General features: G+C 43.3%; 1 protein-coding gene across 3 annotated transcripts in view; it reads right to left on the bottom strand.

The window, feature by feature from the left end:
* Positions 1 to 15,351, bottom strand: part of HIPK3 (homeodomain interacting protein kinase 3) — a 102,041-nt gene that overhangs the window by 54,651 nt on the left and 32,039 nt on the right. For all 3 annotated transcript variants that reach the window (XM_056850700.1, XM_056850701.1, XM_056850699.1), the window contains exon 2: positions 10,971 to 12,072. In XM_056850700.1, coding sequence (XP_056706678.1) covers positions 10,971 to 12,070 — 1,100 coding nt within the window. In that variant the 5' untranslated portion in view covers positions 12,071 to 12,072. The remainder of the gene's footprint in view (positions 1 to 10,970; positions 12,073 to 15,351) is intronic.

The following is a 15,351-nucleotide window of genomic DNA, read 5'->3' as shown; positions in this document are numbered from 1 at the left end:
TCTTTTTGTAGTTGATGATGAAACCGTGACTTGTCAACAATTCTATTACCCTCAGCGTGTGTTCTAGACTTTGCTGTTTTGAGTCTGCGCATAGTAGTATGTCATCGAGATAAGGGTATATTCTGATCCCCTCTCTGCGTAGAACTGCTATGAGCGTCACTAACACTTTGGTGAATACCCTCGGAGCGGAAGTTAATCCGAATGGGAGGGCCCTGAATTGGAAATGTATTCCCTGATACAAAAATATGAGGAAGCGGCAGTGTGTGGGGTAAATGAGAATATGTAGATAAGCTTCGGTGAGATCTACGGACATTAGAAAGTCCAATGGTCGAAGAGCCTCTGTGACTGACCTCAGTGTTTCCATCCGGAAACGTTTTAAGGGAATGAACTGTTCAAAAAATTGAGATCTAAATTGGGTCTCCATCCCCTGTCCCTTTTGGAAACGGTAAAGAAAATAGAATAAATTCCTGATGAGCGCTCCATTGGAGGGACTATCTCTATGGCTTTTATACTTAATAGGTGCTGTATGGCTTCTGAGGTCCTTTGTAGTTTGAGTTTGTTCTCTGAGGTTGGGAATACAACTACTCTGTTGGGTGGTATGCGTGAAAATTCTATTTTGTAGCCATGAGTGATGATGCTCTCTACCCACTGGTCTGGATGGGAGGAAGACCATTGAGGAAGAAACAGGCTGAGCCTTCCTCCCACCGGAGAAGATATGGCGTCATTGCTTCTTTTGGCGGCTGGGTTTATCCCCTTTGCTGCCTTGGAAAAGGGAGAACTTTGTTGTCCTATTGAACCTCCCTCCTCTACAAAAGGAGCTGCGGTTTTGGTTCCATTGAAACCTGTGCTGATCAGGTCTGTATTTCTGAAGAGTGTGGTAAGTTCTAAAGGAAGTGGATTGGGAGAAGCCCCTGGATTCTTTTGGAAGGCTCGTAGGTAAGGCTTTCTTTTTATCCTTGGTCTCAATGAGAATGGGGTCCAACTTATCCCCAAAGAGCCTCTTCCCTTGATAAGGGAAGCCCATGAGGACAGATTTTGAACGATGTTCGATCTGCCAGGGGCGTAACCACAGTGCTCGTCTAGCTGCTGATGAGGTGGCTAAGGCTCTAGTAGCAAAAGACATAGTGTCTAGTGTAGAATCAGCTAGAAAGGAGACTGCTCTCAGAAGTCTAGATACCCCTTCACAGGCCTGCTTCTCCTTCTGAGGAATGAGCTGTGCCAGTTTTCTTGCCCAAATAATAGCTGCCCTAGAAACTAGTGCAGAGGTAATGGAAGCGCTGATAGCTACAGCAGAAGCCTCATGAGCTTTTTTACATGCTATCTGCAGGGTCCCTGATCATAGCTTGGCCTTCTTCAGTTACCAGATCAGATGTGTGTAATGCAGTAACTGGTGCTTCCACAAGGGGTACTTTCAATAACTCTGAGGTGTTATGGTCAATGTTATAAAACTTTTTTGATGTGAGTGGGAATTGCTTGGAAGCCATTGGCTTCTCCCACTCTGATTTCATAAGGGTTAAGTAGTAGTCTGGTACTGGGACTACCCTGTCTGGGGTGTCATGCATATGGAAGAACTCCTTGGTTCCCTTTTTTCTCTTTGGGTGAGAAGCTTCAGAGTCCTCTGCCAAGTCTAGGGCTGCTAAGGTTTTGGAGAGTAAAAGAGGAAATTCCTCTGCATTAAAAATTCTGGATTGTTTGGGTTGCTCAATAATGTCCTCTCCGTCAGAACTGAACTCTCCCTCCTCTTTATCAGAATTCTCATCGCCAGATGAGGCTGAGGAGTTGCCACCTTGCATCTGGTAAGACTGAGACCCAGAAGTGTCTTTTAAAGCCGCCTTTGTGGGCCATCTACTATCCCCAGAAGTATCTGCCGTGCTTGCAGAATCAGCAGAAGTTTCTATAGCCCTTGCCCCCCGGGAGGAGCTTCCCTGAGAAGAAGGGGAAGGAGGAGGAGGTTGAGCCATCCTTAAGCCTTCTGTGAAGGCGTCTCTGATTAAAGTGGAGAGCTCTGCTCTTAGAAAGGCCAAACCGCTCTCTTGGATCAGGGGAGGAATTGTCCTACCAGAAGTCGCAGTCTCAGCTGACGCGTCCCATCCCTGATTTTGAGGCGAGCCACCTGTGGACGGGGTTTCCAAAGGCAAGGGCGAGCCGCCAGCCTCAGTAACTTCTCCCCTTTCGGGCAGTAAGGGAGTAGCGGACTCGGCCGCTGTAGTATCCCCGCTGCGAAATGCCGTGGAATTCTCTCAGCTTTTGGGGGGCGCAGCTTTTGCAGAGCGGGTGGTGGCGGAGAATCGTTTAGCGCGTTTGTTGGTAGCCGAGCCGGCTCTCTTGCGCTTGTTGGCGCCGCTCACGCTTGATTTTACTTTTGATTTCCCCTTAGAATCGGCTGCATAGCTGCAAGAAGGCTGGTTGGAGCCCGGAGGGGAACTCCGTGGAGCTGCCGACAGAAGGCTAGGATCTAAATCTGCCTGCGCAATATAGGAATCCTCTTGCCCGGCGGCCATTTTGTTGCGCAGTAAAAAATGACTACCCTCTTTTCCCTTTTCTATTTTCCTAAACTATTAGGAAAGGAAGAAAGAGAGAGAGTTAGATAAGTAAAGAATTTAGCAGTAGGATAGAATATAAGAAAGGATAGAAAGAATAAGGCTATCTAATCCCTTTTTAAGCTGAGAACTGCGAAAAAGGCTGCTCTCCCGATAAAGGCAGGAAGTAGAATGGCAATAGGGGGCATGTACCCCAGGAGGCTAGAAAATTTAAATATTGATTCCTGCCTCCTGAGTTAAGAGGAAATGGAAGCACCCATCATGAAGATGCCCTTTGGACCCTCTGAGAGAGAATAAGGGTTAATCTTGAACATGCCATCTTTGGCCAGAATGGAATATTTGTGACCAGTCAAGTGTCAACGCACCTAAAAGTGTTGATATTATTTGACATAGACAAGATGTGTTCAGAAATCTAATACTGGCTCCTAAATGTTTTATTCTAATATTGTATAACTGCAGATAATTTGTGAAATGCTACCAGATAAACATATATGAATGATACATCTGAAGATGAACTACAGATCACATATCAGCACTGGAACCTGTCTTCAGAGAAGCAAGGCTGAAAAAAGGTAAGCAAGTTCATGAACTTCTTCCATGTTCAGATGGCCTCAACCTCGCTGCATATTTATTCCCAGTATGATCCTGGAAGTAGAGATATGCCTTACTCCTCCTTGCTACATTTACAACAAAAGCATAGACTTTCATTTATTGCATAAACATTTGTCAGTATCAATCTGCAAACACGGCTAAATGAAAATGATCTTACAAAACAACATGTTATCTGACTTCAGAAACATCCAGCTTGTGGGAAGGTACTGTAGCTTGGAGAACGCGCTTTTTAAGCACACTTCCACTGGCTAACTTACTATATATTTGTTGAATGTGAGAGAAGAGCCAAGAACAAAACTGTAATATAAGCTCTTTTCAGTCATGAAAAAGGATTTTTCATTTAACATCCTATCCCCCAACCCTTAATTTCCACCCTGTCCTACCACTCCACTAAGGCTTCCTCCGGCCTAAGGAGACTTCTTTTAGCTTAAGTGACTTAAGTGACTCTTCATCCAATGACATGAAAGTCTAAAGCCCACTGCGCCATCTGTCTCTCTCTGCATTGTTTGCATTATTCAATCTCCACCTTTTTACCAATTTTTACCAATTTTAAAGGCGCCATTAGACTTTTTGGTTCAGTCGTTTAATTATTAATCTGCATTACTGATTTTAATGTTGTTATATATGATGAAACACTGAATTTTAACTTCTGTAAGCCACCCTTAGCCCGACCTTGATTGGGAAAGGGCAGGTTAAAAATCTAATAAATAAGAATAGGTGTTGACATGAACTACACTCTTTTGGGGGCCTACCCCTTTGTTGGTGTTGCTGAATGGATTCCCCTCCCTCCTGCCACCCAAGTCTTAACCTATTTTTGAAGACACAGACTTTGAGAAGGAGGGGACGACCTTTCAGTACAATACAATCTCCTTTATTGGCATAAAATTGAAACATGGGGGGGGGGGGAGACGACAATTCAACAGGATATATTTTGTTCCAAGATGGAGACTTGATCCAGGACAATTTGGAGGTTTTCAGAATCAGACTTACAGTCTGTAACCAGCCCACTGGCTTGAGAATCTGAAAGTTGTCTGCCAAGCCCTTATACCCAAAAATTGTTCCAGAGGCTATTTTCAGGACGAATGGAAGCAAATTGACCAAGAGACTAGGCAGGCACAAGACACTTTGTATGGTTGAATCATAGTCATGAAACACAGCAACCAGCTAGTTTGGCTGCAGAAAAGAACAGTCTTGAAAAGTCCTGTGAGAAATGGCTGAGCCAGGCACAGTCAACTCTAACTATTTGTTTAACCATTTCAATCCAATCAAGATGCTTTTAGGCATAATACCCCATTGTCTGGAAGAAGACCTGGTGATCTCAGACTTTAACTAAAGGAGACTATTTCAACAGATAGCCTTGGGTTCCTGAAATCCTTATTTAGAAAGGCTTCATGCCGTAAAACCTCCTCCTAGGCATATCACCTCCCTGACTCAAGCTTTTCAAGGTAACTGAGGGGCTTGCTTCTGGACTCGATCTGTGTCCCAACATATAACTAGTCTCACCCCACACCTGAGTAAATCAAAGTTTTATTTCTACTGATGTCTGACCCCTATAACAGCCAGCCCTCATCTCTCCAACTTGTGCTCAGCTCCAGAATCATCTGTACCCTGAAAGTCTTAGTTGGTTCCTTGCTGCCCCTCAGTCTGGGTACCACGTTCTCTGCTCCTTGGATCCTTCTTGAAGGTATTGCCCAGATTTCCACTTGGCACCCTTGTCAAGCAAAGCTTCTTGGAACAACTGACCTCTGGACTGATACTGATCTGATGTCCACTCAAATCAAACAATACCTACATGTTCCAAAGCCATCCAAGACGACTTCTCAACATCTTCCACCCTCCTTACTGGCTTTTCTCTTTCTCCTTCTTTAACTTTCTGTCATCTGATACACATGTTGTACAGTGTGGATAAATCTAGCAGTGCGACTGGGTATTTGTGGCCTCATTATTTTGGTGCTACAGCATATTTCAACATTACTTTCCTTGCTTGGACTTTGGTCCCTCTCATTAAACTTTTTCTGAATATCCTATTAAACCCCTGCCTCCATCTTCATTCCAAACCTTGCATCACTCTGTCAAAAAGTTCTCTATATACTGAGCCTGGCAGTGCCGGGGAGGGCAGGGTATAAATTTAATAAATAAAGTAATTAATTAAGGTGTGTGGTCTAAGCCCACGCCTAGGCACCAATTCTCACTGTGTATTAAAAACTAAGCAGTTTCTGCCAGAAAGTGAGAGATCTAACAAAAATAACAGCACATCAGACCATTTAAACACACTATATTAAATAATGTTAAACAATATATCTATATCTATATAAATACCTAAAGAATATGTACACATGTGAATATAACCATACAAAGTGTGTGTGTGTGTGTGTGTGTGTGTGTGTGTGTAAAAAAAATATCCAAACAATACATCGATGTCATCCAGTCAAACCTCTCGTGGAAGGGAGGATGGTCTGGTGTCACAGCTAATTCTCATCTAAGCCAAGTCCTTGTTGACCACGATATGGTAAATTAGCTTCTCTATGATATAAATGCCAGTCTCTAATTGAGAACCTTATATTAAACTGGCGCCGGACTGGCTCTGAAGTCAATGGCTGATGTAACCAGGGGGGAAAGTGAGATAGCAGAAGAGAGGTTTGTCTCCCATGTTTGGCTATTTTATGCAACTTTGAGGCCACTTTAGGAAGCAAGATCATTCACACAAGACAAGTGAGTAACATACACATGTACAGATCACACACTATAGACAGAAAGTAAAAAAAAAAAAACACTCAGAACTAAACTTTGATTATCCATAGTCTGCCTCCTTTATCATTCAGCAGGAAAGGAAAGACTGGGAGAAACATCTGTGACAGCTTTAACACCTTGTGTTTGTTGTTCCCTTCTTGGGTATGGCCAAAGGGCTGTTGCCCCTTCTGCTGTTAGCCCACGACCTGAACCTTCAAGGGGAGCTAGTCAATGAATCCATGACCAGCCCAAGATTTAGTTCATTGTTTTGTTTGTATGTTCAGCTTATATTGTATTCTTTGCTGTTGAAAGCTATTTTGGTTCTCTTCAGAGAGAAGCTGTGTACAAATATATTTAAATAAACACCCCCAAGTTTTGATCTGCACATAAGATAATAGCAGGGACGTGAAGCGCTCTCTCTCCCGTGCGCGCGCTCTCTCTCTCTCAAATCTACATTTTACTTTTTCTTGAAGGAGCTTGAAGTAGCAAACGTAGACATCACGGTACTCTCCAGGAGCAGACTTACTTTGCTTTAGAAATGGAACTTCAGCTGGTGCCTTCATACCATTTTCTATGCCAACACTTCCAACACTATTAGCAACATATTTCTATATCTGTCTCCTCCTTAGCGACATTACAGGTCATAGACAGCAATATCAGGTAGCATGATAACACAGCATAAGAATCAAATTCCTATCTATAGTAACACCATCAGTAAAATCTAATGTACATGCTTAATAGTTGCCAAACAGGGAAAAACTCCATGTGCACTCTCAAATATTAACGTTACACATAAGTCTATCTTAAGCACAGAAAATTATGCTTTCAATTAAGTTCTGAGTCTCATATCACCCAGTTCTTAAGAATAAATTGAATGACTTGCAAGATCAATAACGTTTACAGTAGCTCTACCTCGGTCCATGCCACATATATTCAGAAAAGAATTCTGAATAGTACTTTACAAAAGCAATAATGCACTTTCAAGTACATTAACCTATAATGCACAGACCATGGAAGTTCAGGCTCGCTTGGTGAGCGTAGATGCTCTTTTTTTAACTTCAGCATAACTCTTTCTCTGCGCAAAGCACAACCAGCAAATAAATAACTGGAATGGAAAGAAAGGTTTAACCAAAAGAAAGCAGGATTCAAGCACATTTCAAGTACTTTTCCAGGATGGATGCTTGGATAGTAAACAGGCAAAGGGAATATGGCTGTTCCTAAATTATTTTTCAGCAACAGAAATGAATTCATTGGTTCTCGTAGGTTATCCGGGCTGTGTAACCGTGGTCTTGGTATTTTCTTTCCTGACGTTTCGCCAGCAGCTGTGGCCGGCATCTTCAGAGGAGTAAAACTGAAGGACAGAGACACTGTCCTTCAGTGTTACTCCTCTGAAGATGCCGGCCACAGCTGCTGGCGAAACGTCAGGAAAGAAAATACCAAGACCACGGTTACACAGCCCGGATAACCTACGAGAACCAATGAACTCTGACCATGAAAGCCTTCAACAATATTTTAAAAATGAATTCCATGCTAACTAGGTGTACGGCTCTTCAGAAAGCAGAGATGGGTAGTATGTGAGGGCGGGTAGCTGCTACTGACCTCTTGTGTTGATGTCCTAACTTCTGAGTGCCTTGAAGCAGCAAAATATACACCATCTTTTGTTTTTGCACATTTCCAGTGCAGGCTGCTATTAGAATACCAGAATAAACAGCACAGCTGTCTCAGAATAGCTGTTTATTATTTTTCCAGTGTTACACCTGAAGTTATCTAGCTTTGAGTAGAAACACGCAAACAAATGCTCTGCTTTATAGAACCCATTCTTCGGGGGAGGGGTGTTGCCACATGCACTGCCTGACCTCCCGCCCTGGTCTTGGCAACTACATCAGAGACTCACTGTACTGCCTAAGCGTTAATAGCCTGCTGCTCTGGGCTAGCGCTCCGCTGCATTATCAGGCTGTCCAGGACAAGAGACCGGGTCACCCCTGCAGAACCAGCCAAAAAGAAGCCATGATCCTGATTGTCTCCTGATCCAAAGAGAAGCCATAACGCCCAAGTGAGGGCATCACGTCGCTCTCTCCTGAAGTCCCTCCCCCCCAGTATCCTGTGAGAAAAACATCCACCGCAATCTACATTAACAACTACCGTGTTTCCCCGAAAATAAGACACTGTCTTATATTTATTTTTCCTCAAGAAGACACACTATGGCTTATTTTCAGGGGATGTCTTATTCCGAGGGAATCAGAACTGTCCTCCCTCTCGGCTCCCGTTCTCCCCTTACCACCCCCTTCCGGTCCCACCCCCAGAGGCCCAGGCGCGCTGGTTGCCGGGCCTTTGAAGTGGCTGCGGGAGACTGCATCTGCTCAGCTGGGCTCCTCCTGTCTTCCCCGCCCCCAGAGGCCCGGGCGCGCTGGTTGCCGGGCCTTTGAAGCAGCCGCGGGAGACTGCATCTGCTCAGCTGGGCTCCTCCTGGTCTTCTCCACACTAGCCCCGGGGTGCCTTATTTTCGGGGTATGGCTTATATTAAGCAAATGCTTAGAAATGCTGCTACGGCTTATTTTATGGGTATGTCTTATTTTCGGGGAAACACGGTAGGAAGAACTCCTCTGTCGCATCCCTGGAGTGTAAAGATTCACACCTTCCTGAGGTATTGTCGAACATGAGAAGATTGAGTCAAGCCATCCCGGAGATATGCAAATCATTGGTGCCAGCTTAGTTTACAAATTGTCACTCTGCCCGATCCCTGCAGCCGAAGTCTTTGATCCCTATTGTTTTAGATAGGAGCCATATGGGGAATCTCAACCCCCACCCCACCCCAGAGAAGGGTATATTTTGCCCTCCCCGACAAAGCAAGAAGGTTCTGCCCTACCTATCTCTCCTTTTACCGTGTGTTTTGAGTTTTGCGGAGCTCCACACCCCCTCCTTTCCGGTGACTTGGCTGGCTCAAGGCTCCGAGACATCCCTCTCCCATCCCCCGCTATATTTCATTTTGTACCTATATGCCACGGATTTTGGACATCTCCACTTCTAGATCGGTAACGTATTACCCAATCAACAACATCCTCTCCCTTGAGAAACTTCTCTAATTCTATCTCCTTTTTATTCTTAGTTTCTTGTATGTATGTATTTGCAACACTGAATGAATGAATATATAAACACTTTTAATCTGGAATTCCTTGGTCTGTCGTCATTCTGAGATTCACTGAAAACAAACCTGGTATACATTGGGTGACCTGCTATATAAATAAATGAGTGCCGCTGCTCATGCTAATTTCCCCAATCAGAGAGCAGTTTCAGTAACAGGGGGAACCCTCACACATACCAAATGTAACCCAAAATATGATGATTAGCATCTTGATGAAACAATTTAGTTATATATTAAATATACCACAGCAAAAGGAGAACTGCAAAACCACTTTGGGGAGAGGGGGGAGAGAGGGAGAGGGAGAGGGAGAGGGAGAGGGAGAGAGAGAGGGAGAGAGAGAGAGAGAGAGAGAGAGAGAGAGAGATTATGCTTTAAAAAAAAACTTAAGAGTATGGCAAAAAATGCTCCAAGGTAAGAGGCAGGCATAGTAATAGTTGATACACTGCTGAATTTCTGTAGGGATCCCATCACATACTTTGCTTAATCTGTTAGGCAACAGCCAAGTCACCCAATATGGGTGTGATTTGCCTAAGTATACCCGACAAGTTTGTGGTACACATGCATTTCCCAACATTGACAACAGGTTCTAGACAGCATGCATGGCATAGTAGTTAGGAAGTTGGACTAGGATCTGGGAGACCCAGGTTCAAATCATCATTCTGCCATGGAAGCTTGCTAGGTGACCTTGGCTAATTATTCTCTTAGCATATCCTACCTCACAGGGTTGTTGTGAGGATAAAATAGAGGAGGGGAAAATCTTGTAAGCTGCTTTGGAACCCCACTGGGGAGAAAAGTGGGATATAAATATCGAAGTAAATAGTCAGGCTTCTGATGTTGTCTTAGTCAGACCTCATTGCCAGGGCTGAAGAACATACAACTCTTTAATAGACTGTAGGTTGGATCCTATCGTAACACAAGGAGGAAAAGCTAATGCAAACAGATCATTTCTATGCCTTCCTCTTTCCTCAGCAGTTGCCTGAAAGCCCCCAAAAATCTTTGCTGAAGGTCAGGGCCTTTATAAAGAAAATTCACCTTGCCACAGGAGGGTGCTGTCCAGAAAGAAAACCACCTCCATCGCCTATTCCCCTCTTCAGGGCAGTCCATTATGCTGCAAAGGGGTCACCTGACCCTCAGCAGAAGATTTTCAGGTCCACAGGAGAAAGGGAAGGTCAGTCTCCACAAGCTCTGTCTTTTCACATTACTGTAGGAATCTTTAAGATGCCACACTATTGTTTTAAATGAAAGCTGACGAAGAAAAGGGAGGCACAAAGTATCTTACTAATACTCAAAGAAAGTACTAAACCAAAAAAACACAACACAAACATACTTCAATACAGACTAGCAGCCCCATTCCTGAGGACTGGGCTGAAAGTAGAGTGGAAGCGGCGTGCCCCTGCTGCCAGCGTAAGTGCCCTCTTTACACGGAATAAGAGGCACTTACACTGGCAGCAGGGGCAGTTCCATCAGCACCTGGGCGCCGCGGAGCTGCATGGTGCTCATCCAACACCGCAGCCTCTCCAGGACCTAAATCTTGGAAGAGAAATGTGGCGCTGGCGTGGGGAGCGTCCTGGGGCGTTCAATGGGGCGGAGCTGACTGTAGTCAGCTTCCTAAGCTCCTCCAGCCCGGAACGCCCCCTCCAGCAACAGTGTTGCTGCACCAGGTTTTTCTTGGCGCAGCATTGCTGTTTACAATGGGGCTATTTTCCCATTTTTGCTTTTTAAAAGGATTTTTTTTTAAAAGGGACAAACCAAGAACTGAGCAATATTGCTGCACCGAAAACATGTATCCATTCTCACTTTACAAGAACATGTCATTCTATAACAAGAAACATTTAATTACCAGCAAAAGTGGATGTTTGAACTTTTGGCTTTTTAATACAATTTTAAAAAATAAAATATACTGATCAAAAGCCAGTTGCAGAACACCCAAATACATGTGTACCTACCTGTAGTACCGGGACTGCAAATACGTTGAGCAGACAGTCTTTGATACATGGCTGGCAGACCCAAAGTCAATTACCTTAACCCTATACGGCTGCCGGGCAGGGTCTACCAACATAATGTTTTCTGGTTTGAGGTCAGCGTGTATTAAACCAAGACTTCTTAGTTTTTTCAGTGCAGTGGCCACTTGTTGCAGAATCGGCCGGATTACTTTCAACTGAAGAGGGCTAAACTTGTTTTGTTTCAGAAAATCGTATAAATTCTGTTCCAGCATTTCAAAAACTAAGCAGGTGTGGTTGCGATGCTGAAAGCACTCGTACGCTCTCACAAAGTTAAACTCATCCGCATTCTCAGTACTCAGCCTTGCTAATATGCTCACTTCAATTTGTCCTTGTCGTGCATAAGACGGGTGGTTCTTCAGAATTTTGATTGCCACTATTTCGTTGGTTCCTCTTTTCCAGCACTTCACAACTTGCCCAAAAGTCCCTCGGCCAAGGAAATCGAGAACTTCGTAAGTATTTTTCACAGAACACAACACCTCGTGATGTACTAACTGATAGTCACCGTCCCCACTGGTACCACTTGGCTTGGAAGCTGCAGTAGTTGTTACGACTGTCACTGGGTTCCCCAAGCTGGTTTGCAACATTGCAGGCAATATAGGCAGTTCATCAACAATCTGCATTGCGCCGCTCTGATTCTCCAACTCTTCACTCTTACGCTTCAGTCCACATCGCTGGGGGCGGTCCAAGGCGTTTAGTTCACTTTCCTGGGTCCCAGTCCAAGGTGCTTCCACTTGAGGTTGCTGTGCCCGCACTGCTAATACCTTTGTAGCACCTGCAATGTTTTTTAAAGCCACGCCACTGGTCTGCAGCAAAAAAGTCTCTCTCTGAGGTCTGTCAAATAGGTTTGGTGCCTGCAAGAAAGTACTAACCCTGCTGGGAGGCTGCACGATGCCAAAAGTGTTACCGTTCACATAGGTCCACGGGTAGGTTCTTTCGTGGTACACACAACTGCTTGGCTCCACTTTAAGTTTCTTCACGCTACAAAAGGCACTTGACTGAGTTTGATAAACATATGGTGGATAGACCAAAACTTGTGAGGCCATACCTGAATGAAAAAGGAGGAAAAGTCAGTATGATTTGTCATTTTTCCAATCAACTAATAAACGAATACATCTTTTTTTAAAAAAAAAAAAATCATTACTTCCAGTACTTTGTTTAGAGTCTCCGCTCATCCCAAACTAAAAAATGTCAGCCCACTGGTATACAAATGGAAATTGTTTTTATCAGACTGTTTTTATGCACCCCTGGAGCATGCGCCTTAATGCAGCAAGCCAGAAATTGAGCCAGACACATATGCATGAATGCACACACACACACACACACACACTTTTGTTTGCTGGTACACTAACATCCTCACAGCTAGACACTGCAGATCTTGGCAAACAGGGGGAAAGGTTGCCTACCCCTGCTCTATATTTTATATTGACAACACACTAATTCTTAGATACTATCTGCTGCCACTATTTCTCCAATTGTGTTTTTATAGATGGCTTAAGTGCTAAAGTTGTATAACTCCTTTTGATTGTTACTTTCCTGAGGCTGCCAAAGAAACTTTCAAAACTACCATACACTGATGTTAGCTAAACTGCAATAAATCTGCTAGTCCTTACATTCCAAAAATAGCTCTTTTTGCTTTTGTAGCTACAGGCTAACACACAATAGCTTTTATTGTGACTGCTGTATATAAGACGGATGGAAAACCCAAGAGTTGCTACTTGAAGGAGAAAAATTAGTTGTATCAACAGGTAATTAGGACAGTGCATAGTCTGCATTATATTCTCTGAACTGGTTTCCTAAAGAAGCAGAAAAATTTTGATTTTAAGCTGTCTCTCATTTCTTCTAGTGTTTACTGAAATCTGTTATGGGATTTAATAGAACAGCTTAAAACTTGTTTAGCATTCTCAAAATGACATTAAAGTTATCTTAACACCAATTCCTAGGCGGAGAGCAAAACAGCTCCTATATGTAAAGAAAAAACAGTAGCATCTGGCTTAATTATGTCTGGGAAGATATCAGAACTTGAAAACATCCATTTGCTCTTAACCCCCTTCAAACCAACATCTCATTCAGTTTTGTATTTGCCTCAGCTAACTGCATCTCGACAGGTACATATGATTCTCTATAAACAACAAACTCCAAAAACTGCATGCTCCCACAAGTACTCTTAAACAAAAAAATTTAAGGGCAAAGGAACAGGCTAACCAAACAGTTTCTGGATAAACTCCAAAACTGCTTCTGGTGTGAGCACTATGTATATTAAATCCAAAAACCAACCGTTTCCAAGTTACATGTTATTCTGAGAATTATAAACAGATTACACAATACCAATAAGAAGAGTTATGAGATGCGGTGGAGGGGCCTGAATAGTCATGTTGCTGAAAACAAACAGAAAGCAAAAAAACATGATAAGAGGCAGCAGTGAATCAGTACAAAAAGTTGTCAGTAAGTTTTTGAGCAAATGAAGCAAAACAGGACACATGAAACTGCTATATCTGAATATGGAACATCTAGGTCCCTGCCTTACCAAAGTGGCCCCCACCTTGAGGAATGGCCTACCTGAGGAGGTCAGGAAGGCTCCCATTCTCCTGGCTTTCCACAAACTGCAAAACTGAATTATTCAAGAGGGCTTTTCTATGCAGGCAATAGAGTTGCACTGTATTAACAAAGTTACTTGGATAAACTATAAGGGACCATGGTCTATACTACTGTGTTTAGCTTGCTGAAAGTAGGATCCTATTATAGGTTGTTGTTTTTGTGTCATTTAATATGTCGTGTTCATATTTATGCTTTGTTTCAGTTCTTGTTTTCAGATTTCTGATTGGTTCTACAATGCTAATCCTATTGTATTGTTTACTGGATGTCCTATCTTGTCAACTATATTGACTCACTCAGCGTAATCTACCATAAGTCCAAGCAAGAAAGGCTGACTACAAATAATGTAAATAAATAATGCACAGATCCGGTGCACGGATAAAATAGGTTGAGCCCATATTTCCCACTCTAAATTCCATGGGGGAAAGGGTGGGAAACAAATATGGCAACTGGTGGGGGCTTTTAACACACACTGAAAGTGGGGGCAGCACAAGAGAAGAGTGAAGCTAACCAGCAGGAAAGCCTAGGTACAGCAGCATGCCAAGTTGTATTAAAAAGGGGATGGAAGAATTCTGGAGAAGGCTGGGAAAAAGCAGAGCCTGAAGCAAGCAAAGTACAGCGAGGCGCCATTTGTTTGAGTATTCATTTTGAGGAGGAAAGTTCAGTTCATACCCACAGAATTTAAAAAAGCTCCCAGTGGAACAGAAAGCTGATAGCTCCAGTTTCAGCTGCTGGGAAGAAGGGGAACAGCAGACATATACGGACAATGGCCCACCTGATTCCACCAACAGGGGTTCTACTTGTGGGGGGGGGGGGGAAGTACTGCTGTGTAATAAAATCAGGCAGGCCCTGATTCTTGAAATACCTCACAGCGGCATGTAGTCAACCTCTCACAGACTTAATGGAGCAGCAGTTTTCTACTTCCGCTTATGCCCTCAGCCCTCCTGAACGTTTGTTCCTGAGGGGAAGCAGAGCTTCAGGAACAGCGCAAGGAGCAAAGTGAGATTCTGCAATTCACCAGAAGTCACTACCCCCTCTCCCCAAACGGAAATACCAGTCCAACAGAGAAACTGCATGTTGGATACACATTACTGTTTTTTTATTTGTGTGTGTGTGTGTGTATGTGTGCGTGTGAAAATAGCCTAAATTCTCTCATGCAGACTGACAACTCACTCAAGCAACTGGCAAAACAAACTTCCAAGCAGAAAACTACACTCTCCAACGACTTTTTTTTTACCAAGCCATGCATGCTTTGCTGAAAACACTCAAACCTCCAATTTGAACTTTCCATGACCATGTACTGCTGTGGAAGCATCAAATCTTAACAGGAGGGAAGTTCAGATACATGTAAGAAACATGATGCTGGTAAACTGCTGAAGGTAAGCAGGACTAGGCCAGGCCAATGTCTTCACAGAAGATTATCTGGGAAATCTAAATATACTGCTCTGAGTTCTACGGAAGAAGGATGGGGGACAAATGTAACTTAAAATATAACAGCAACATTACAGCAAATGTTAAGAATAAAATGAGGAGACAGTAAAAGCCACTCACTTGCTCTAACGCAACCATCACAATATGACATGCTAGTCCTTTGAAAGTCCCTTATGTACTATTTTCTGCTCACATTCCTAACTATTAACAAAATACTAAAAAAAGGACACAATAGATAACTACACGGGAGGGGGAGGGAAAATGAACAATCAGCAATAATAATACTGCTGTATCACTAAGT

This window comes from Euleptes europaea, chromosome 6, assembly GCF_029931775.1.
Source record: "Euleptes europaea isolate rEulEur1 chromosome 6, rEulEur1.hap1, whole genome shotgun sequence".
Taxonomy (NCBI): Eukaryota; Metazoa; Chordata; class Lepidosauria; order Squamata; family Sphaerodactylidae; genus Euleptes; species Euleptes europaea.
This window is presented reverse-complemented; position numbering and strand designations above follow the sequence as displayed.